Consider the following 22663-nt stretch of genomic DNA (forward strand, 5'->3'; position numbering starts at 1 on the left):
GTGCTACCCTAGGCCTGCCTCTAAATTCTTGCCGACCAAGTGATCCTCAGTAGCCCTCAAATTGAATCCAGATGCCACTGGCTCATTTTCTACTCTCGAAAGCTCAGTCCAGTCCTGAGCACATTAGCACCCATGTGCAAGGCAGAGGCATACCAAAACCTGCCCAAACCAGCCTGAGCGCAGCTCTGGGAATGTTGTTTTTAAATTGCTTTTATTTTGTAGCGTTGGAGTGGTAATTCACATTTGGTTTTAAGTCCTAGTGTCAAGCAGGGTTGGCTCTTAAACCACTCACTCGCCGGGCGGTAGTGCCCCCTCCAGTGCAGAGCAGAGCAAGGTCTAGGGGCTGCACACCAGCCAGCAGGGTTCTTTTCCCTGGAGAGAGCTGCCAGGCCTGTCAGAAAAGCCACGGAGGCTCAGTGCCACTGCCCTTCTCATTTGCTGCAGAAATGCATGGAAATGAAGAATACCATCTTGGCCCGGCAGAAGGAGATGCACAGCTCCCTGGAGAAGGTAAAACAGCTGATCCGCCTCATCCACGGCATCGACCTCTCCAAACCTGTAGACTCTGAGGCCACTGTGGGGGCCATCTCCAACGGCCCGGACTGTACCCCCCCTGCCAACGCTGCCACCTCCACGCCGGCCCCCTCCCCCTCCCCCCAGAGCTGCACAGCGAACTGTACCCAGGGGGGCGAGACTAAATAACAGAGCCCCGCCAGGAGAAGCCGCAGGCTCCCGGCGGCCAGGAGAGCAAAAACACTGAAGACTCTAGAAAAGCAAAGCCGGATTTCTTCTGGAAAGTACAGAATTCTTTTGGTTCTTTGGTTCCAGAGAGAGAGAAGATGCTAGTGCCGGGTGGCACCGGAGTTTGCCAATTGATCCTTCTTATTCTGTGTGTACATGCAAAGATTGGACCATGTTACATGAAATAGTGCCAGCTGGAGGTTCTTTGCCAGCACCATGCCAAGTGAAATAATATATTTACTCTCTCTATTATACACCAGTGTGTGCCTGCAGCAGCCTCCACAGCCACCATGGGTTTGTTTGCGTTTTGTTGGGTGGGGAGCAGGGACGGGCGGAGGGAGGAGAGCAGGTTTCAGATCCTTATTTGCCGAGCCGTTTGTTTAGGTAGAGAAGACAAGTCCAAAGAGTGTGTGGGCTTTCCTGTTTCTAAACTTTCACTACTATAAAACCAAAAAAAAGGAAATCGAGATTTAACCAACCCCAGTGCCCAGAGGAGGGATGGGAGGGGCTGGGAGGGAGCCAGGGTGGGAAAAGTCTATCAAATAAGCAGTATTTCCTCTTGTCCGGGGTGGGGCACAATGCACGGGGAAGTGGACACCGAGGACAGCCACGGGGTCCTTCTCCCGCACACTCCGCCTCACTCCCCGGACGCCCCCACCACTCCCCGCGTTCCTTCCCCGCTTTGGCAAATTGGCGCGCATCCCCGTGGATGATCCGGTTACCTTCCCTCTCCAAGAACAGGCAAGAGGCCTGCTTGGCGGGCCATTGCCCGGGGCAGGGAAGAAGGGTGTGTGTGTCCAGGAAGGAAAACAAGGTGGATCAGTGATTTTTACTTGAAAACAAGCTCCATCCCTTTTCTATATTTATAAGAAGAGAAGATTCTGAGCGAAGCAGCACGCGACCCAGGTGTGTGTGAATTGAATGGAGATGTTTCTTTTCTCTTTTTTTAAATTTTTGTTTTGTTTTGTTTTCTTTAAGAAAAAAGTTTTATTTTGTTGTTTATTTTACTTTTTTGGTAACAAAAACTAAAATAAGGAATAGAAAAGCTGTTTTTCAGGCTGACAGTCAATTAAGGGTAGTCGAGGCCATGCATGGTAGAATAGGAATCATAGTGTCAGTGAGGTCCAGTGAGTCCGTGTGAGTCCTTGTGTCATCGTTCGGGGCACTGTTTTTTATGCAAGGGCAAAAATCTTTGTATCTGGGGAAAACAACAACAACAACTTTTTTTTAAATTAAAAAGGAAAATAAAAGATATTGAGGTCTTCCTAGTGTTACTTAAATTAAGATCAAGGTAAGAAACATTGTAAAAAAAAAAATTACAAAAGTGCTATTTGTTTCCTAAAAACAGTGATTTCTATTAAAAAGGTGTCAGAACTGGAGAAAATGCTGTGTAGTTATAATTTTTTAGCACAGAACCTGCTGATCATGATGACATTTTGCTGTGTTTGTGTCTCAAGACTGGTGGGCTAGTCTCCATGATTTCTGTCCTCTGGACGACTGCAGCCCTGACGGGCAGCGGCCAAGCCCTCCCACCACTCTCCCCTCCTCGGAAAGGACTGTCCTCTCTTCTTGGCGCAGGGATCTGGGCTTCTGTTTTGGAAGCCCACGTGGAGTGTGGATGGTATCAGGGCCCTGCCCTACCCATTGTCTCCTCGGATTTTGCTAGAGCAAAAGGCTGGTGCCTAAATAAGATCCTTTCCTTTGGTGCTGCTCTCCGTCTTTCAGCCACCAGCATTGTGAGTGCCTGGGGGACAACTTTGAAGGACACGGCCAGTGACACTCATTGGTGCCCAGGCACCCTGGCCTTGGTGGGAGGGTGCAGGGGGCAGGCTGGCTGCATCAGCCCTTGGTGCTGAGAAAGAACAAAGGAGTGAGAGGTCTTGAGGGTACATGGTGTCTCTGAGACAAAGAGCCCCAGGGTGGCCTTTGTGTCTGTCTTGCCTTTGAAGAGGTCTGACTCTCCAGCCGCTTTCTCTGCCTGCTGGCTCCAGGTACTGGCGATAGAGTTTACTGCCCTTTGCCCATCCACAAGCTTCCTGGGTGACCTTTGGCTAGAATCGCTGTGCTTGCCTTGGCTTGGCCTGTCTCCTCCTTGAGAAAACCAGGGTTCTGAAAGACTCGGACCATTTCTGTCATCTTGCCTCGTGGGAAGTAAATTTTGTCAGGTGTGTGCCCTCATCGGAGATCTTGGCCCATCACGTGCCTGGCCCACAGGAGGGAGGCAGGCGCTTGTCGCCGCAGCTCTTCTGGGACAGCTCTCCCAAGCCCGCCCCATACTCCATAATGGCCAGAGTCTAGGAGGGGCAGAAAAGGTTCCATTAGTTTCTCCCTCACCCAGTTAGGCCCAGAGATCCCAGTTAGAACCCTGAAAGCAAATTCAAGAGAAAGGGAGACTTCTTAGGTCAAATATGCCTCATCTCTACTGGCCATTTCCTCTTCCCAGGAACGTTAGGGGATTAGGAGTTGTTCTACAGGCCTCAGAGTCAGGCCCTGGCTTCGAGGTTGCCTGAGAGGGACAGAGGAGCTCCCTTTTCTCCTGCAGAAACCAAGGTGCTACGTCTAGTCAGGGAGCTTTGGAGATGCCTGGACTAGTTGGAGGAATAGTTGGCGGAGGTTAAGAGCCCAGCAGCGGGCTGTACGCCCAGTCTTAAGCTCTCCCATTTGACTTGTCTGGGCCCAGAGACTGGGAGTTGCCACATGATACCTGTCTTTTCTTGAAAGGAGTTAGGAAACGATCATCATCACTAGAGGCCTTTGCTCAAAAAGGAGCTGCCTGCGAATTCCCGGGGTGTCGGGGGGAGATGGGGCGTGCGTACAGCTAGGCACTGACCAGCATTTTGCCTGCTGCTGTGAGTACTCACACTCTGGCCTTGCCTGGGGTTGGGATGTGGAGTCTTCCTAAGTGCAGGTATGAGCTGTTCTGTGAGTCAGCTAGTGTGGAGTACAAATGCAACCCTGCCCCCAAACCCTCACATTCTGGACTCAAATCCCAAAACTCTACTTACTGCCAAGAAAAGGCCCTGGTCACCCTGTCTCCTTTTCCTCTACTGTCCTGCCAAGAGAAGACCCTCTCTCTGTGCCCTAGACCTGCGGGTGCTTGTGACCACCTGAGACGCGCATTCATGCCTGCCTCACCTGGGCTGTCCCCACCTCCCTCTCCTTCCCTCTGCTGCTCTTTGGCCATGCCCGGGTTTAGCTGCTCACGGGCCCATCTCAGACCAGCTGGCTTCGCAGTCACTTCACGTGCCAGGGAGTGGCTGGTCTGGGGCCCTTGATCAGGCCCGTGACGCAGGCACTGCACCCTGGAGCTGCTGAGCTCATGTTGCTGTCATCTTCCCGCCTCACGTTCTTGCCAATGCCGCCCGCAGGTCCTTTTTCTCTCCTGGAGCCTGCTGGGTCTTGTCTCACCTCTGTGCTGCGCTCATCCAGAGGTCTGCTTTCTCCCTTCTTTATCAGGCCCTTTGGGGCGACCGGGCTCGGGGCAGCCCCCGGGTGGGCCCTTCCCTGGGTGGCGCTGCCCTGCGGCCACCTCCAGCCAGCATGCATCTAAGTGCCCGGTTTCCCTGCGGGGCCTGCCTGTCCCGGCTTCTTCCTGGCTCAGGCTCAACAGGCAGTGCGAACGGGCACAACGGCCGCCCCATGCCTCTCCCCGCAAGTGAGGGTGACTGTTTCCCGCTCACTAAGTCTGCATGTACGGTTGCTCCTCCAGCCATCTCCGATTCTTCCTCTTGGGGCCAGCAGAGCCTCTGGGCTCTCATCCCAAGTCACACGATGCTCTCTAAGCGGTTTCCTCCCTTCGCTCCCTTTTAGGGTGTGGTCTTTCTGATTTATTCAAAGGGCTTAATTTAGGAGACTTTTACCCCAGGGGTAAAAGGCTCTTCTGGGGTAGTAAGATGGATGGTGGCTCAGGTATTCTTCAGGCCCTGGGTTCTCCAGATTCCATGGCTTCTGTTGGATAGGGGAACTTCGCTCTGTGTAAATGACTGTGGGCCTCACCCCCACCCCTCAGCTGGGCACCCCTGGCAGGAAACAGGAGACCCATTCTCACCCTGACTTATAGCCGTCCTCGGTGTCCGCTCCTCTCCAAGGGAGGGGGTGGCCCCCGGGAAGATTTCCCTGGCCCTCCGGCATTAGTGAAGGGGAGGACGCTGGGGGTCGCCCCCTCCAGAGAGCCAGGGTGGAACTCTAAAGCCCTTGTAGAGGAAGGGCAGGGCTCACAAATTCCACTTTGCTCCCCGCCTCTCCCCACGAGGCCCTTCCTCCCTGAGGACTCTGCCATCCCCCACAGCAGCCTTTGGCCCCTGTACCTCTGTGTCGTTGGGTCCTCAGCCCAGGGTAAGCTGCAGTCAGGCGGGACAGGACGGGCAGCCAGAGGTCAGCAAGCTCCGAGCAGAAAAGAGCCAGCCAGCCCCCAATCCTGTCTCTTTGTCCACGCCCTTTGTGATTTCAGTCTTGGTAGAACTTGTATTTGGAGTTTTGTGCTTCAAAGTTTTTGTTTCTGTTTGTTTCATTTTTGTTTTGAGGGGGCGGGGGGGATCCAGAGCAGCTGATCAATTTGTATTTATTTATTTTAACATTTTACTAAATAAAGCCAAATAAAGTCTCTCAGCCTCATGGTGTTGGGTTTGGGGCAGGGGAGGGTGGGCAAGACACACTCGGGTCCGGGCCCTCCTGCAACTCCAGGGAGACTCAGCTCTTCCTGGCTGACCCACACCCTCATGCCCCAAACCAGAAGGAACATGAAAAAGAGCTTGAAGAACTTTAATTATGAAAAAGGGATGTACAGATGAAGACGGGGAGACCAGCCCCAAATGGCTGGGGCACCGAGAGAGTAGACCCCAGCCATAGATAGCAGCAAGGGGAGGCCCCCAGGCCCCACCCCGCAGGTGCTCCAACTGAAGCCCTTTCCACTGAGACCTTCAATAATTTAAATAGCAGGGAGGGTGGGGAGGGTGGCAGGGTTGCTCCAGCGTCCGCAGGGGGCCTGTGAGAGCCGCGCGGGGGGCAGGGGTGAGCCACGCACCAGGTCAGGCGGGGCTTCGGGGCTGCCGCAGGGCAGTGAGGTATTTCAGGGCAGCGGCCCCATAGCGACGGGACAAGTCCTGGTGGAACTCATCCTTGATGGCCTGGAGGCAGTCGCGATAGGTGGGGCTGGAGCGGAAGTGAGAGATGTCCAGGCTTGGGCCGTGTGGCAGGTGAACGGTGAAGGCCTCGGGCAGCACCAGGAGCTCATATTCCTATAGGGGCGGAGGCACATGGACATTCATTGCCTGGGCTGGGGGGAGGATTGCAGCTCTGGGGGATGGGAGCGGGCTTATTTGAGAGTCCCTCACAGCCAAAGTGAGGGTCAGAGGACAGATCTTAGTTCCATACGGATGAAACTTCTAATAGTACTGCCTACTGGTGCCGTGTGCCACGCTGAGGTGTAGTGAGCTCCCTGGGCCTGGAGGTATCCAAATTGAAACTGGAGGCAGCAAGGCACATCCTCACCTGCGCATCCAGCTCCACGATGTGGGCCACCTTGTTCCAGCCAAAGCCCACAAACCGGGGGTCATAGCGGGGACAATCACGTGGCACCACCACGTAGGGCTCATAGTCAGCGGCCCACTGCACACGGTATGGGGTCTGAGCCTCCCGCCAGCGGGCATAGTCTGTGGGCGCGTGACCCCGGGGCCACTCGTGGTACCTGTGGAACAGGATGGGGCAGGGCACCGAGCTAAGGCTAGGAGCTCAGTGGGGGGCGGGGGGCGGCGGGGAGCGGGGTGGGGCACGGAGCAGAGCCTCTCCTACCGGAAGGTGTAGAGCGAGCCGGAGTCCAGCAAGGCCAGCACTTCGGCCTTGGAACTGGGGAAGCTGAAGCGGTAGTGCAGGGTCTCAAACGCCGGCACTACCAGAGCCGCTCTCCGCTCGCTGCCCAGCTTCAGCTGCTCAATGGAGGCCCTGCGCGGGGAGCGCCCGTGAACAGGGCAGCAGGGACGGACGGCTCCAGGCCCAGCGAGTCCCTGACTTCTCAGCCGCAGGACCCAGGGCTGGCTGGCCGGACCGCCCCGCGGGAGGCAGACACAGGACAGCTGCTATGGGAAGCGGGTCCCAGCCTCCCCTCCTCTCCTATGGCAGCCCAGACAACCGATGTGGCGCCCCCCCCCCCGCCTCAATCCAAACCCCATCTTACAGAGGACAAGAAGGAGCCACCACACGCTTGCCTAGGGCCCCTGTCCACACACACCCGTCTGCCGTTCCTCTCCCTCCCTCCTCAGGCCCACCTGAGGTCGTCGTAGAGGGAATAGGCAGGCAGGAAGTCAATGTCGCTGAGGAAGACGTAAGGCGTGAGGGCCTGGGCCAAGGCCACGTTCCGCAGCTGGTTGACGGGGTAGAGGGGACCCTCGCGGTACACCACGTGGTAGGCCACGTTCTGCCGGGCAGAGAGCACTGCCGAGGCCTCGACGAAACGCAGGAACTGCTGGGCCTCTGCGTCTGTGAGGTACAAGGCCAGGCTCATGGGGCCCGGCCAGTGCCGGCACAGGGCTTCCAGCATCTGCAGCCTGGGGCGAGGGCGGTGGTCAGCCCGGCTGGAGCACCTCCCAGGACAGCTGCGCAGACACCCCTTCACGTGACTTACTGAGCCCCTCCCGGGGCTTTTAAAGCTGCTCTTACCTCATCTTCACAACTACCCCACAGGGGGGCCCTTTCCCAGGTAACCAATGAGAACACCAAAGGCCAGAGATACTAAGACTTGCCCGTGGTCCCACAGCTACAGAGGGGCAGCTCCAGGCACCTGCATGATTCCCCAAACCCAAGCTCCTAACCACAGCCAGTGTCTGCAAGTTCTGGAACTCCTCAAGCATCAGGCAGCGGGCGAGAGCTCTTCCTTCCACCCACTGAACCCGTCCTCCCGGAAACCTCCCCCCGTCCCAGCCCCTGCCTTGGCCCCTGGCACTCTCACCGGTCCATAGAGAGCTGAGCCACCAGGGTGACATCGTGAGGCCGGGGGGGCGGCGGTTCGTGGGGCAGGAAGGTGACGTGCACACGGTGCACGGTGAGCCGCTGCTGCCGGAACTCAAAGCAGGCGTCTTCCTCATCCAGTTGTGCCAGGGCCCGCTGCACCTGACGGGGTGGCGGGGAGACGAGGACCAGGGCTGGAGGGCAAGTCCCCAGACGAGGCCGGGTGCCAGCAGAGCAGGGAGGGGGCAGAGCCTCCCCAAGGCGAGGGAAGGCGGCTCGCTCTCACCTGCTCGGCCCCAGCTGGGGGCGGGCTGGGGCACCCAAAGAGCTCTCTTCGCAGCAGGTTCCCATCATACTCCAGGAAGGTCAGGTAGAGGTTGCGGAAGTATTCCACGTGCTTGTTCTTCACGCGCAGCTTCTTGGGTGAGTTCCAGTGGATTACCTGGGACCCAGGAGGGTGGTACTCGGAGGATGGGCACGGGGAACAGAAGCCCACCGCTCGGCCCCCACCCCACTCACCTTGAGATCGGACGCCTCCGAGTAGCAGCGCTCAGCCAGCGTGTGGTCTGACAGCTGAACGTTCCAGACGCAAGGCAGAGGCTGCACCAACCCCGGGTGCTCCTTGATTACGGCATTGAAGATGTCCTGGGCAGAGACAGCCATCATGCCTCGGCCCAGAGCCTGCTCTCCACCCACCCTCCCACCGCTCCCCGTCAGAGGCTCCCCCAGACCTGGTCTGCCAGGGAGGTGGCGGGCAGGGTGAGGAGCTCCCGCGTGGCCGTCAGCTTCCACATCTGCCCCCAGCCAGCCTGCCGGAGCCGGTCCAGCCGCAGGAGGATCACGCCTGCCCAGGGGAAGGGGTCGTCATGCCCACCTGGGCTAACCCTGCTCCTGGGGTCAGGGGTCACGAAGACGTCTTTTGAGTGTTTACTTTTTGACTTATTGGTATTTTTGGACTGTTCAGACAGGAGCATGGACCACTTCGGTCAACCATCATTCCTCTTGGGGCTGAAGGGGGGAACTGCACAGCTTACAGAGCACCTCCACAGCCATGTTCTCCCTCTCAGTGATCCCAGGGCTGGCAACATCATCCCCATTTAATGGGTGAGAAAACAGAGGCCTAGGGGGACCGAGTGGCTTGGCCAAAGTCATCCAGCACAGCGAAGATTGGAACTGTTTTCCGGCTCTTCTCCTGGTGTTCTTTCCACAGCACTATTCTTCTAGGTGGGGTGGGGGGGATTTCCTAGCATTCAGTGCCCTGCCCAGTCCCTGGGGCCTGAAGACCAGTGGCCACCCCTCCTGCCTGCCCCCCACCACTGTCCCACCTGTGTTAAATCCCCGGCCCAAGGCAGGCCAGGGCCTGTGGTTCCTCCAGAGGTTGCCCAGGTACCAGTCGCTCTGGTTCTCCACAAGACCGATCACCTGCTCGTCTGGGAGGGGAGGGCACGAGGGAGCTGCCTGAGGCTGCCACTGGCCCTCGGCTCAGGGCTAGGCCACAGCGCGGCCCGGACAGGCCAGGGAGGGGGTACCGGCTGGGGCTGGGTCCCAGGCCTCTCACCAGAAAAGTGAGCAAAGAGTGCCCAGAGCTCTGCGATATCAGAGGCGAAGGTGATATCTGTGTCCAGGACAATGACACGGGCCAGCTCAGGGGGCAGGGCAGCAGGCAACACTAGCTTCATTAGCCCGTACAGGCCAGAGTAGTGCTTGTTGGGGATCCAGGAGACCTGGGGCTGTTGGGGCGGGGTAGGGGAGGACAGGGCATGAACCTGGCAGAGAAGGGCATATGAGTGCCAGAACATACTCCGGGTGACACAGGGGGAAGAAGGCATACACCCCAGGGAGGATGAGGGATTTGAGCTTCTGTAGGTGTGATGGGACTGGGGGGTCCCAGGCAGCTCTAACCTCTCCCACACGCCCCCACCCCCGAAGCCCGAGGAGGAAAGACAGGGCTGGGCACTGCCAGAAAGAAGTGCAGAAGGGCCAGGGCTCCTGCCTTGAGCTCCTCCGCGTCATAGAAGCTGACCCGGACAGCGGGCACCATCCACGTGTGGAAGAGCATCTCCAGAATGTTCCTGGCCATGGCATCAGTCACCAAATGGAAGTGCAGTGGATTTTTCCTTTGGGAAGGACAGGTGAGGAAAGCTGACAGGCCCGAGCAGGAAGAACATGGGACCAGACCCGCCGGAGGGGCTCAGAGTGAAAGCACCAACTTCTGCAAAGAGCTTTTCCGTCCCCAGCTTCGGATACTGTTAGAACCACCTTCACACTGTCCCTGTGGTGCAGATGGGGTAACTGGAGCTCCCAGATCCTGCCCAAGCCTGTGTTCCCTTCCCCACGCCTGACTCCCCACCCCCACCCTGACACCTGGTTATACCTGTAGAAGAGCACAGATTTCACCAGGGTGACCAGGTCTCGGCTGGAGTTATGTCCCGCACACACGATGGCCACGTGCAAGAGCTGGGGAGGGGACGCAGAGGTGGGCAGCAGCCCCTCCCCCACTGGACCGTAAGGACCCACGACGGGGCTGGCCCGGCATGGGGCAGCGGAGCCGAGCCCCGCCCGGCAACAGAGCTAAGGAAGAGTGGGGCGGGGGGATGCGGAGCAGGAGTCCACCCCTATTTCACAAATGGGGAAACTGAGGCCGGGAGCAGGGGAGGCATCCCCGGCCGGCTGGTCAGTCCCGGAGCCACCTGGCGGAGGCTCGCCAGGTGTGATTCCCACAGGGGCCGGGGGGCGGGCGGGGAGGCCCGGCTGGGGGCGCGGCGCCCCTGAGAATCCCGCCGCCGGGGGGCCGCGCGCACCTACCTCGCACTTGGGCAGCGGCGGCCGCGGCGGGACGCAGTCCGAGCGGTTGCGGCCCCCGCGGTCCGCAGACGGGTCTCCGTCGACGGCAGCAGCCCCCCGCGGCCGCCCGTCTGCAGAGACACGTGGCGTCAGTGGGCAGGGGAAGGATCCCGGGCCCCTCCGCTCGCCTCCTCGCTCGCCGCGCTCACACTCCACGTCCCCGCCGAACAGGAAGAAGCCGATCAGAAGCAGCAGGAGCAGCAGCGCCGCGGCCCCCAGCGCCCGGGGGCGCCCTCGGGGCAGCATGGCTGCCGGCGGGTCGCTCAGGGCGGGGCTCCACCCCGGGCTGCGGGCTCCATCGCTGTCCCTGCGGATCGGGAAGGGAAGCGGGAGAGGATCAGCCTTGGGCGACGGGGCCCGACGGCCGCCTGGTCCTCCCTCCCGCTCTGAGTCGCCACCTCACCTGTTCCAACGGCCCGGGGACCCCGACCTTCCTCTTTCAGAAGCCGGCCGGGGTGCAGGGGAAGGGGGTGGAAGCGCAGGCCAGCCCCGCCCCCAACCTGGGTTCAGGTTTCACCTCCGCTTGGCTGAGCCCAAAGGGGCGGGGAGGCCCCAGGGGGGTGGGGGGAGGTGGGCGAGGAGAACTGGCCCCGCCCCTGCCCCGGCATCGGACGACCACCCCCCCAAGCCCGGGAGGAACCCGGGGAACCCCCAGGATGCCTGGAGGGAGCAGGGGCAGGCACCCAGGAAGGCCCGGTCCCGTCACCTGCCCTGAGCCCATCCCCCTCTTCCCAGCTCTGAGGCCCCATCTCCTGCCCTTAACCTCCCAACGGGGGAGGGGCCCGTGACCCCGGGATCAAAGGGATGGCGGGGCTCAGGAGGAAGGAGTGGAATGCGGGGCCTCGAGGGCCAGGGACACCTGCTCTGGGCACTGGAGGCGGGGCCGGCCGAGCCCTGCCCGGGAGCTGCGGAGCACCTGGAGCTCCGGGGCCGCTCCACCCCCGCTGCCTTTCGGGAGGCCCGGCCCGCCTGGCTGCGCGGCCCGGACAAAGCCGCCCTGCGAAGGTCGTGTCCTGCCCGGGAGCTGGCAAGGGGCCTCCCTGACGCGGGCACCGGGATCGGCATCCTCCCCCCGCCGCCTTGCCTAGACCGGGGGACTGGGGCTGAGACTGGATTTCTCACTCTGCCCCACCTCGCACCCCGCAGCCCGGCCTCGGCCCTGGAGGGAGTGGTGGGCGCTCTGGCCCCTGAGCGACAAGAGTCGCGGTTGGCTGAGCGCACATTCTCCGTGCCAGGCCCGGTGCTGAGGTTTGACGAGCCTCATCTCAGTTAACCCTCCCCTCAGTCCTGTGATGCAGGCATCATCCTTCCCTAAGAAGTGAAGTGACCTGTTCGAACACCCACCCCTTCCCCAGACCCCTTCCCAGGCTCTTCGCTGAAGGCAAAGTGTCCTGCGGTTCTTCTCTAAGGGCTTCCTGCCCGGGAACTTTGCCCTTGATGTTCCTTCTGCCTGGATTCTACCAGATTCTCCTGACGCCGGCTCCTCCTTCCACATCCCTTGGTTTATTTTATTCCTAGCACTCCTCTGAAGTTGACCTTGCAGACTTGTTTATAGGTACCCCCCCACCCCCGCCCCCAGCCAAAGAAGGCTGCTCGTCAGACTGGAGCCTTGTCTATCTCGTCCTGTACTGGGCCCCAGAGCCCAACCAGGGTCCAGCACCCACTAAACACTAAGTATGTGCGGAACGTGGATGGGATGCACCAGGCCTCTCCGTGAGCCAGCTTAGCCCAACTTCACCTATAAAAAGTGAGGGCCTGGGAGACCCTAACCCCAAAAGAAGCTGTGGAAAGCAGGCCAGCATTAGACCCCTCAAGTCTCCTCCTTCAAGACACTGGGATGCCTTTCTCTGGGAGATGGGGCTTTTCCAGGAAAGTCCAGTTTTGGAGGCTAGAGGTAGTGGTTGCCCCGGAGACTGATGGTGGCTCCCTGCACATCTGGGCATTAAAAGGAGATGAAGGGATGCAGGGGCCATCTTGGCGTCTGGAACTTTGAGCCTTCAGCATCCCCTGACCCTCATCTCTAGCCTGGAGCTGGAGTGGGGGTGGACAAATCCCTCCCCAAGCCCCTCAACAGAGACTGGGGATGGTGGAGGGGGGTAATAAATGTGAGGAAGAGGGTAGAGCACACAGGTCAGGGCCTGGCCAGGGAGTGTGACAGGAGCTGGGGCTTTCGGAACTTACTGTGGTTACTCACAATGCTGGCCCCACCTCCTCCTTAACCTTACTACTCAGGGGAAGCTGCTTGCTGAGCCGCTTCCTGGGCCTCTGAGAGGTTGCTCTGGGGCAGGGGGAATGGGAGCCAGGGGTGGGCCTATGAAAGGGTGCTGGTCTTCTAGGTCCGAGACCTGGTTTGACCCAGCTCTGCCCAGGACTTTGCTGTGTGACCTTAGCCCAGTCAGGCCCCCTCTCTAGGTCTCAGTGTCCTCCTCTGTACTTGTTGGACTGGTCTAGCTCTCTTCTCCTGTGGCTCAGGGCAGACTGAAGGAGGGAGGTTCTGGCCCAACTTGCCCAGAGGCCCTTCCAGCCCAGCCAGGTGACCAATGCCAGGCAGGGACCCAGCAGGGAGGGCCTGCGCTGGGTGCCTCCGGCACACACGTTCCACGCTTTGTTTCTGGGACCTAATCAGTCCTGAGATCTGGAGAGGAAATTCAGGCAGCCCTGCTGCTGCCAAAGTGGCTGGGCCCATGCTCCTCTCCCAGTCCTGCAGGGAAGGAGAGGTTTGGGAACAGGTTCATTAAGATGATGGGGTACATGGGGCACCTGGGTGGCTCAGTCGTTGGGCGTCTGCCTTCAGCTCAGGTCATGATCCCAGGGTCCTGGGATTGAGCCCTGCACTGGGCTCCCTGCTACGCGGGAAGCCTCCTTCTCCCTCTCCCACTCCCCCTGCTTGTGTTCCCTCTCTCACTTTCTCTCTCTAATAAATAAAATCTTTAAAAAAATAAAGATGGTGGGGTACAGGGAGGAAAGGAGAAAGAGCCCCACACTGAATGCCCTGAGTGCTGGTCTTAACCCCAGCTTCTTACTTGACTCACGACAAAGTGGCCTCACTGTGTCACTGCCCTTGCTGGGTTGTGGGCAGTAGGAGAGAGCACTGCTATGGGAGACACACATTGTGGTCCGTTTGGCCAATGCCACGCTATGTGACCTGGGACAAGTCCTTTCACCTACTGGAGCCTCTTATTCCCCATCTGTGAAAAAGAGTTCATACCTAGCTGGCAAGATGGCAAGGTGGCCAGGTGTGGTGTAGGAGTCTGGCCCCCAGGAAGTGGTGAGAAACGATGTTGGCGATGCCCACGACCACCCCCTCTGTTCTCCAAGACCTGTAGCCTCTCCTGAGGCCCCTGGACACATCTCCCTGGGTCATCCTTGCTTGGCATGAGAAGCGAGAGCAGATCTGATTCCCCACCTTATATAGAAGAAAACTAAGCTGGAGAGGAGGGTGAGGGAGAGGGGAGGGCAAGGAGGGGCTGTGGCTCCCTAGTAAGGTGTGTTACTTAAACCGCCTAGATGCTGTGGTTAGACTAGACCAAGATTCGAATGTGACTGGGCGTTCTTAAGCTGATCCTTTGCACACCTGCAGATAACATCCCGTAGAGAGAATCAGGTAAGATAATGTATTACTACTCTCAGAGTAAGGTGAACCAGCGGGCCAGTCCGCAAGGGCTCAGCCCCTTGACCCCACCTAGGCTCCGCCCCTTTCCCCACGGAGCCAATCAGTGGCGGCCTCCCCGGAGCGTCAGATTCCCTACCTCTGGCCGCTTCTCTCCTGCCACAACCCCTATCAGGGAGGCCACCCGGTTAGGGAAGATTCCCAGGAGTCTCCCCCGCCCCTTGGGGAACAGCTGAGGACCGGGAGGTGCATCCGAGGGCCGAAAAGCCCTTTGAGATTGAGCCCGAGTTCAAGGACCAAGTCTCCCCTCAAACCAGTTTACAGATGGGAAAACTCGAGACCCAGAGAAGGGAAACACTCGACCAAGTCACCCCAGGCAAGAGCGGAAGGCCGAAACAGTTTTCTCCGCGAAGATGGGAGTGCATGTCCGCACAGTCCATGCGGGAACTGTGGCCGAAGCCCAGCACTAACAGTGGCTGACCAGGGAATCGAGACTGCGTGGAAGGCTGGATTCTTCCTTGCCTCAGTTTCCCCAGCACTACGTCTGGTGGGGGTCCGGGGACGAGGCAACTGGCCAAACGGGCGCCTGCCAGGACTCTCCCCGCACCTCCCCAAGTCTGATCGAAGTTCCTTTTGCAAGCTACCTCCCAGGCCTTTAAAATACGGTCCTCCCGTTCGAGCCTCTCGGCGTTCTATTGGAAAGACTCCAGGATCCTCCTCCATTCTCTAGAATGAACTGCTCAGACTACCGCGGGAGCGTTCTTGGAACTGTTAACTGCGCAGGCGCAAGAGCAACCCACCCGGAAGGCGGAAGCAGCGGGTCCCCACAACGCCGGGGGGTCGGGGGCGGAGAGTGTGCTTAACCAATGACCTGAAGGAGCAGGGAGGGCGGGATTAGGCCCGCAGTTGCTAAGCGCTACCCTAGTGGGAGGGGATTTAAGAAATGGGGTGAAGGGTGGTTCAATGGCCCTTCGCGTCATCATCCTTCTGGCCCTCGGAAGTTAAGCAACGAAGAGGCGGGCCTAGGACCGGAAGCAGGAAGGAGGGCGCAGGAAGCAGGGTGCTGCAGCTCGTCGTGCTGTCGGTCCGTGAGTCTGTCGGTCCCGAGGGCAGGATGGAGAAACTGCGGCTTCTGAGCCTCCGCTACCAGGAGTACGTGACTCGTCACCCGGCCGCCACGGCGCAGCTGGAGACGGCAGTGCGGGGCCTCAGTTACCTGCTGGCAGGTGCTACCCTGACCTTTGCCCCACCCCTTAGGGGCTCTGACCTCTGACCTCACTGGCCCCTTCCCTTCGGAGTCAGGGTAGTGATCGCTGTGCTTGAGAAGTTCCTTCCACGTTCCCGTAGGGCACAGGGAGGGGATGTCCAGGGCCCCGAAGCCGCAGGCTGAGGCAAACGCTCACCGTCGCCTCCTGTGCCTTCTCCCCAGGTCGCTTCGCCGATTCGCACGAGCTGTCAGAGCTGGGTGAGCGGGGCTCTGGGGCGGATGGGGGGCGGCGGGGCTTCCCAGAGGGAGGACCACCCCGGTTCGCTGTCCTAGGTTTTCCGTTACATGGTCCTGTGCTGAGTCGGACAAAGGTCCTGAGTCCACTGTCTCGGGCCCCCCATAGTCCAGAGACAAATCTGGGGACCTTGACTGGTCAGGCGGCTGGCCCAAGTACCTTGCCTGCCTTTGCCCAGTTAATCCTCCCTGTAGTCCTACGATGTACTGTTACTGTCCTCAGTGTCCAGTAAAGGGGACAGAAATTCAGTGAGGTTAGGGGACAGCTACTGGTGATCCCGGAGCCAGGCTTCAAGCCCAGATTTCGCACATTCGAGGAGCCCCAGACTGTGACTGCCTCAGGTGTTTGCCCGGGGAACCCCGGAGGGTAGTGGAGGTAGAGGTGGAGCCACCTTTCAGGGACAGGCTGCAGGGAGCTGAGGCCCAGAGGCGAGACCACACATCCATGGCTGCTGAGAGCGGTGGGCAGTTCTGGACAGCTGGCTGACCAGGGCTCTGCAGCAGGGCAGTAGCTGCTTTGTCGCCGAGATCAAGCCCTCCTTTCTTGTTCCAGCCACCCACACAAGATCATACTGGGGAGTGGGCAGCTCTGAGGAAGTGGGTGGGGAGGCAGGTGGGTTTCCACACGGCCTGTGGCTGGCGGAGTAGAGCAGGTAACAGGTGATACCTGCAGCTGTGGGGAGAAGGGGAGGGTGTAGAGGCCTCAGAACCAGCCCTTCACGGCCACACTCTTCCTCCCACCCTCAGTGTACTCTGCCTCTAACCTGCTTGTGCTGCTCAATGATGGCATCCTGCGGAAGGAGCTTCGGAAAAAGTTACCTGTGGTGAGAATTCTGTCAGGAGCTGAGGGCGGGCAGCACAGGGACTTGGGAGTGAAGCAGTAATCGCCAGCCCTTGTGTGTAGCATGTACGGTCTCAAGAGTGTGAGCCGTGCCTACGTCCATCTGAGCTTCAAGCCATCTCATTAGGTGGAGGGTCAAGTTGTTAGTACCCCTGTCGCAGATGAAAAGACTGAATTTCAGGGACATAGAGTAGCCTCTGCCATCTGGAGAACTCAGGCCTACACGGGTAGTCTTAGGGGAAAATCCACCTGTCCTGTTAGAGGAATCACCTAGGAGGAGGGCCTGGGCCTGGGGCCCCCGCCCCAACCCTGACCTCTTGGCCTGGGGTCCTTGCAGTCGCTGTCCCAGCAGAAGCTGCTGACATGGCTGAGCGTGCTCGAGTGTGTGGAGGTGTTCATGGAGATGGGGGCCGCCAAGGTGTGGGGTGAAGTGGGCCGTTGGCTCGTCATCGCCCTCATCCAGCTGGCCAAGTACGTTGGGACTGAGGAGGGCAGGCCCTGGGTGGGGGTGACTCAGGCCAGCAGTTCGTGTGGGGTTCACCAGAGCACCCCTGGCCCCCTGCTGGCTAGCCACCTCCCCTGCAGCCCTGCCGTACTCCCAACCCAGGGCTGTCCTGCGGATGCTTCTGCTGATCTGGTTCAAGGCTGGCCTCCAGACCTCACCCCCCATCGTTCCGCTGGACAGGAAGACCCAGGCACAGCCCCCGGGTAAGCTCTGGAGTGGCCCGGCACACGGAGTTAATTTGTGGGTTTAGAGCCAGCCAACTTGAGTATAGTGTTGTCTGTTCGTGGAGCACATCTATTTCCGTCAGCTCAGTTTGTTCTCATCACCCTGTATTGTACAGAGAAAAAAAAGAAAGATGAGGCTAGGGGCAAAATCAGAACTTGAACTCAGGAATCCTGGCACCAGAGTCCTCATCCTTTTTTGTGGAATGGGGGACAGCATGAGTAGGAGACAGAGGTCCTGCCGACCGTGTCTTTGGGCCTCGTTCTGTATATCAAGAGCCACAGTTGCGTGAGGCAGGGTACCCGGCAGATCTGTCTCTTCGGGGCTTTGGACTCCTCACTGGTTGGCCTCTAGGCCTGATGCCTCTGGCCTTCTGTGGGAATCGTTCTTTGCTTTTCCACCTGGTCATATTGAAAGCAAAGGACTGAGAAGACATGGGCCCTCCCTCCGTCACTCCAGTCCCTGGGAGGCCTGGCTTCTTGGCTGGCTCCCCTACCACGAGTCATGCTGCGCTTTCCCCATCCGGGGAGAGTGCTGATGCATGGCCCTGGTGACAGCGTCCGGCCTCAGCCACCACCGTAGTCCAGGCTTACCCACGCCCACCCATTCCCCCCTTAGCCCAGGAGCGTTCGCTGCACGTGTGTTCTCTGCGGGCTCCGCTGCAAACATGTCCCTCTGACAGCATGGCCTTCTGTCTGTCCCTGCTAGATGGTGACCAGAGCGCTGACGGCCAGGAGCAGTCATACGTGGGGAAGCGGTCGAACCGAGTGGTACGAACCCTCCAGAACAGTAAGTGTAGGATGTCGTGGCCCCGGGCGCCTCAGGGCGGAGGTCAGCCCGGGCCTGCCTGCTCATCCGTTGCCCTTGTGTTCTAGCCCCGTCCCTGCACTCGAGGCACTGGGGAGTGCCCCCGCAGCAGGAGGGCCGGCGGCGGCAGCAGCACGAGGAGCTGAGGGTCACCCCCCCCACCCCGCTGGGGCTGCAGGAGACCATCGCAGAGTCCTTGTATATCGCCCGGCCCCTGCTGCACCGTATCCTCTGCCCGCCGCTGGCCGGCCCTCCGGGGCGGGCCCCATGGGGAGTGGGTGGGTGGGCCGTGTGCCGGAGACCTCCTTGACACCTTGGCCGTCAGTGCTCAGCCTGGGCCTATGGGGTCAGCGGTCGTGGACACCCTGGCTCCTGTCTGGGGCTGTGGACGTGACCAGGTGAGCCCAGGCCTGCCTGGGGAGTCCGCTCCCTCTGCCGGGCTTCATGCCGCGGGCCTGTCCTCACCTGAGCAGATGGGCCCCCCGCCCCGCCCCGTTGCTGGCCCTGACCGCGTCCCCTTCTGCCCCCAGCCTGAGCCTCCTGAGCGACAGGAAGGGCCTGAGCCGGAGGGAGCGGCTGGAGCTGCGGCGCCGGACCATCTTGCTGCTCTCCTACTTGCTGCGCTCCCCGTTCTACGACCGCTTCTCCGAGTGAGGCCCGGCCCCGGCCCCTGCGCACGCCTTTCCCCCGCTCCCATCCAGGGTTCGCCGACCACCCGCCGTGTGCCAACCTGCGTGCAGTGGCAAGTGCCAGCCCGGCGCTGCCTCGGGGCGCTCAGGCCGCAGGCCCGGGTGTGCGGGAGTCACGCAGGGGCGGCGCGCCGAGGGCAGGGCCCCGGGGATGGTGGCAGGGGCGGGCTTTCTTCCTGCCCAGTAGTGTGGAGCCCCACTTTGCAGAGAGGCCCTTGAGGTTCAGAGAAGCAGGGCACCTTACACGGAGCCGTCCAGCTAGGCTGTGGCAGAGCCAGGGGCCACCGCCATGCCTGCTCTGTCATCTGTGAGGGCCAGACCCAGAAGGCCCACTGGTGGCAAGTAGGGGGTGGCGTGGGGCCAAGTGCCCCAAGGCCTGCCGGGTGACTGCCTGAGGTCAGACTGCGATCTGAGGAGGGGTCAGGGGCCAGGAGGCAGACTGGAGGCTCCTGTCTTAAGCCCTCTGCTGGAAGATGGCAGTAGTCCCTGGAATTACGCTTAATACTGTGGCCGCACAGCCTCTGTCTGGGTTTGGTTTGGTTTGGTTTTGAGGCCACAGGAAGTGAGTTTGTGCCACACTCAATACCACCTTGGTGCAACTAGCGTGGCCTGGTAATTCCTCTTTTCAGATAAGTTTGCAAGCTCACAAGGTACTAAAGCCAAATCCTATTCCCTGCTCTAAAGGAATATTCTAGAGACTTACATGGACCATATGAGCTCCCCCCACAGACGGCCTGCACTTTGCAGAGGAAGCGAAGCCCCAGGATCTCGGAACTGAGGCATTTTGAGGCGACAGTACCCGCAGAGGTGGCCCCACAGGCGGCAAGCCTCTAGTGTGGCCCCTGCTGAGCGGACCAGCCTAGCACCCTCACAGCAGTGGCCCAGACTGAGAAAGGTCTAGAAACCTGCCGGAGAAGTTCTGGTTACCCCGGAGGAAAGGGAGCAAGCTGCTGAGCGGCTCTGGGGTATAGGCCTTGCAGGGAACCCTCTGGCCTTCCTGTCAGACCGACTGTCATCTCGGGCCGCGCTGCCTTACAGTCGTGTGACCTGGGGCAAGTTACTGAAGCTCTCTGTGCCTCTGTACGACGGGGACGTGCTCTTGCCTGCCTCATAGGGTCGCGGGAGGCCTTAAATGACCTCAGACATACAGGAGCACCTGGTACAGAATCACTTAACAAATGCCGAGTCTTATCATCGTTTCTCTTGTTCCCGTCCCCAACGCTATCGTCTCACCCCAGGTTCTCCTGTGGGAAAGCCCTGTCTCTTAAAAAAAATAGGGTCTTGGCCCCTGCCCCTTCCACTGAGTGTGGGCCCCCCGCCACCGCCAGGCCTGGTCACTCAACATTGGCTCGCGAGGTTTCAGTGTGGCTCAGCGCTTCTGGCTTACTGGGGGTTTCTCGAAGGCAGGGTGGGGCTGTCCTTCCCTTTGGGCCCTCACCAGCCCTGTGTTGGGACTGCCCCAGGAGTGTGTTGGCTCAGGAGAAGGAAGGGCAGGACGAGGGAGAGAGCGGCGGGAGTCTTTGGGATGCTGTGAGGAAGCACCAGTCCTAAGCTGAGCCGTGGGCGGCCCGGGCCAGGCAGTTCCTGCTCATCTTCTCTCTGCAGGGCAAGGATTCTCTTCCTGCTCCAGCTGCTGGCGGACCACGTCCCGGGCATTGGCCTGGTTGCAAGTAAGTGCGGAATGGGGGTGTGATTACCAAGTATCGCAGATCTTTCGAGTGGCCCCGTGTCCCTGACTGTTTCCTCTTTATCTCCTTGTCATTTGATTCTTTTTTTTTTTAAAGGTTTTATTTATTTATTTGAGAGAGAGAGCACAAGAGGGAGGGAGGGTCAGAGGGAGAAGCAGACCCCCCCGCTGAGCAAGGAGCCTGATGTGGGACTCGATCCCGGGACTCCAGGATCATGACCTGAGCCGAAGGCAGTCGCTTAACCAACTGAGCCACCCAGGCGCCCTTGTTATTTGATTCTTGACACAGTCGGGAGAGGGAGCCCAGAGGTCAGGTTGGGTGGGTGGCAGCTCCTGGGCAGGGCCAGGCCGGCCCGTAGAGCCTCAGGGGTTGCTGGAAGAAGGTCCCTGTCCTGAGAGGAGTGTTGGGCCACACTGGCCTGTCAACCTTAGCCCGGCCTCGGGATCCTGGAGCCATACACCCCTGGGGCTTCTCTGGGGCTTCTGCGGCAGGACTGAAGCCCACCAGGCTGTTCGGAGCTCTTACCTCAGCCACGTGGCTTCTCTGAGCCTGAGGGTCTTTGCAAAGGGGGACAGAGGTCGCTGCTGTTGCTGCCTCCCAAGGGTCAGGCAGGCAGGAGAGTCAGTGGGGCTCCTGGCTGGATGGATGTGAGTAGCCGTATTAGGGCAGCGTGGCTGAGAAGGGCCTTAGGTAGAGCGGAGTCAGATGGGAGTCTGGCCCTCAGCCCCGAACTCTCTCTCGTTGCAGGGCCTCTCATGGATTACTTGCCCACCTGGCAGAAAATTTATTTCTACAGCTGGGGCTGACCCATCCCGGGCGGGGGTGCAGGGAGGGGCAGGGGGTGCCCCGGCCGTTGGGACCCCCAGGGCCCCTTCGCCCTAATAAAACTGACTCTGGCAGCGTCCCAGCACGTGGCCTCTCCATGCCCGCCGCCCAGGGCTCCTGGCACTTCCACCTGGCCCACCGAGCACCGCCCCCCCGCTCCCCCCAGATATCCTCTCGACTTTTCACCCTCCGGCGATGGAGCCATGGCGGCCCGCACCTCGTCCCTGGGCCGAGAAGCCTCCCGTCGGGGTGGGGACCTGGGCTCCTCCGGCCACAGAAAGCTGGGGTCTGGCATCCTCGAGCGTGGGAAGCGGCTTGCCGTGGCAGCCGCAGAGGTGAACTCAGCTCCTCTGTCACCGGTCCCTGGTGACAACAGACAAGGTCCAACGGGGCAGGGGGAGACCGCTGCCCGTGTGGCCTCTGGCCAGAGCCTCTGTCTGCCCCTTCCCTGCAGGGCCCTGTCCTCCAGCCTGCCAGCCTCTCTGTGACGGAGGCTGGTGAATGGTGGGCCTGGCTTGGTGCAGTGACACCCTGAGCCCCCGTTTCACAGCCGGAGGTATTCTCCCACAGCTGGTGCTGGGGGCGGGCGTCAGGGGCTGGGAGCCTGAGCTGGTGCAGGTTCAGGGGGTAGGAGCTGGGGGTCTCTGCACACTCCCCCTGCCAGCTCCCTGGTGGCCAAGTCTCCTGGAGCCGCGCACAGGCTACTGGGGAGGGTACAAGCGCCCAGACGGGGCGACTGCAGCCTGGCCTTTCTGCCTGGTCTGTTCCCTTCCTCAGCCTCCGCCGCTTGTCCCCTTTGCCCCGTGAATAGACCGAACTCTCCTGCTGGAATTTCTAGCCGGGTGAGCCGCCCTCAGAGTTCTGAGGGCTCCATCCGCACCACCTCTGTCCTGCCTCACTTCCTCTGACACCCTGGGGGGAGCCACGGGAGGAGGGGCCAGCCCTCCTCTGCTACCTGCCCCCCCCCCCCCGCAAGTGCCTCTGGGAAGGCATGCCCAGGTCCTGGGCCGGAAGGTGAAGGGACAAGCCTTCAGGTGGTCACAGCTTGGGGCCCCGACCTCTGTTGGGTACGGGGACCATTGCTGGGCACGTGCCCTGTCAGCGGGCTCTGGGCCGGGGGCTGTGCGTGCGGCGGGAGGAAAGCTGGCCTTGCTGTCGGGCGCTCACGCATCCGCAGACACACATAAATGCAGCGCGCTGGGGCGTGCGAGTAGGTAGGAGTGTGTACCTGAGGGAGTCTGGGTCGGAGGTGGGTGAGTGGAGGTGCTCGCTGCCTGGACGGATGCCCGTGGAGGGTGCACCCCTCAGGGAGGCCTCGGTTCAAGCAGGGGAAACCCTGCGCCAGTGTGGGGCCGGCTGGGAGAGCAGGTTGTGCAGTGAGTCACTGCTGGAGCAGAAGGGAGGGAGGAGCGGGAGGGAGGGGAAGGTCAGGGCCAAATCCCAACAGG

The 22663-nt window shown here is 60.3% G+C and overlaps 3 protein-coding genes across 43 annotated transcripts in view; 2 read left to right on the top strand and 1 right to left on the bottom strand.

The window, feature by feature from the left end:
• PHF21A (PHD finger protein 21A) overlaps positions 1 to 5345 on the top strand; it is a 285197-nt gene extending 279852 nt beyond the window's left edge. For all 22 annotated transcript variants that reach the window (XM_064576561.1, XM_054511958.2, XM_064576566.1 and 19 more), the window contains one exon: positions 445 to 5345. In XM_064576561.1, the coding sequence (XP_064432631.1) occupies positions 445 to 702 (258 nt within the window). In that variant the 3' untranslated portion in view covers positions 703 to 5345. The remainder of the gene's footprint in view (positions 1 to 444) is intronic.
• LARGE2 (LARGE xylosyl- and glucuronyltransferase 2) lies at positions 2897 to 16928 on the bottom strand. 8 transcript variants are annotated; one of them, XM_064576553.1, is made up of 16 exons: positions 16794 to 16928; positions 16458 to 16631; positions 10489 to 10834; positions 10058 to 10140; positions 9677 to 9800; positions 9242 to 9413; positions 9009 to 9113; positions 8415 to 8527; positions 8203 to 8328; positions 7970 to 8125; positions 7685 to 7845; positions 7005 to 7331; positions 6532 to 6681; positions 6232 to 6427; positions 5765 to 5978; positions 2897 to 3035 (listed from the first exon to the last, which is right to left on the bottom strand). In XM_064576553.1, exons 3-15 carry the CDS (start codon positions 10771 to 10773, stop codon positions 5769 to 5771), a joined length of 2208 nt encoding a protein of 735 aa, XP_064432623.1. In that variant the 5' UTR covers positions 10774 to 10834; positions 16458 to 16631; positions 16794 to 16928; the 3' UTR covers positions 2897 to 3035; positions 5765 to 5768. The 8 variants fall into 8 exon arrangements, with proteins under 8 accessions (XP_064432623.1, XP_064432624.1, XP_064432626.1 ...); XM_064576554.1 differs by having other exon boundaries at positions 16750 to 16881; XM_064576556.1 differs by lacking the exons at positions 16458 to 16631; positions 16794 to 16928 and adding an exon at positions 10931 to 11875 and having other exon boundaries at positions 10489 to 10598; positions 10677 to 10834.
• Positions 14871 to 21723, top strand: PEX16 (peroxisomal biogenesis factor 16). Of its 13 annotated transcripts, none has more exons than XR_010406879.1 (11): positions 14871 to 15363; positions 15567 to 15602; positions 16386 to 16462; positions 16817 to 16950; positions 17087 to 17187; positions 17915 to 17995; positions 18082 to 18237; positions 18335 to 18411; positions 18544 to 18663; positions 20166 to 20372; positions 21138 to 21297. XR_010406879.1 is itself a non-coding variant. In XM_045893835.3 (11 exons), the coding sequence occupies exons 1-11, from the start codon at positions 15252 to 15254 to the stop codon at positions 21583 to 21585; spliced, it is 1407 nt and encodes a 468-aa protein (XP_045749791.1). In that variant the 5' UTR covers positions 14871 to 15251; the 3' UTR covers positions 21586 to 21723. The 13 variants fall into 13 exon arrangements, 9 of the variants coding, with proteins under 9 accessions (XP_045749791.1, XP_045749795.1, XP_054367944.1 ...); XR_010406880.1 differs by having other exon boundaries at positions 18339 to 18411; XM_045893835.3 differs by having other exon boundaries at positions 20308 to 20372; positions 21138 to 21723.
• Positions 21724 to 22663: the final 940 nt, after the last annotated feature.

Source organism: Mirounga angustirostris, unplaced genomic scaffold (assembly GCF_029215605.1).
Source record: "Mirounga angustirostris isolate CCGP_5_RB_7025 unplaced genomic scaffold, mMirAng1.0.hap1 SCAF_13, whole genome shotgun sequence".
Classification (NCBI taxonomy): Eukaryota; Metazoa; Chordata; class Mammalia; order Carnivora; family Phocidae; genus Mirounga; species Mirounga angustirostris.

Coding starts and splice junctions, on each gene's coding strand:
- PEX16 (XM_054511969.2), top strand. CDS start 15,252: ATGGAGAAACTGCGGCTTCTGAGCCTCCGCTACCAGGAGTACGTGACT. Junction 15,603..16,385: donor GCACGAGCTGTCAGAGCTGG/GTGAGCGGGGCT, acceptor TCCCACCCTCAG/TGTACTCTGCCTCTAACCTG. Junction 17,996..18,081: donor GGTACGAACCCTCCAGAACA/GTAAGTGTAGGA, acceptor CTTGTGTTCTAG/CCCCGTCCCTGCACTCGAGG.
- LARGE2 (XM_064576553.1), bottom strand. CDS start 10,773: ATGCTGCCCCGAGGGCGCCCCCGGGCGCTGGGGGCCGCGGCGCTGCTG. Junction 9,414..9,676: donor ATGACGCGGAGGAGCTCAAG/GCAGGAGCCCTG, acceptor CCGCCCCAACAG/CCCCAGGTCTCCTGGATCCC. Junction 6,682..7,004: donor TCCCTCTACGACGACCTCAG/GTGGGCCTGAGG, acceptor CTCCCCGCGCAG/GGCCTCCATTGAGCAGCTGA.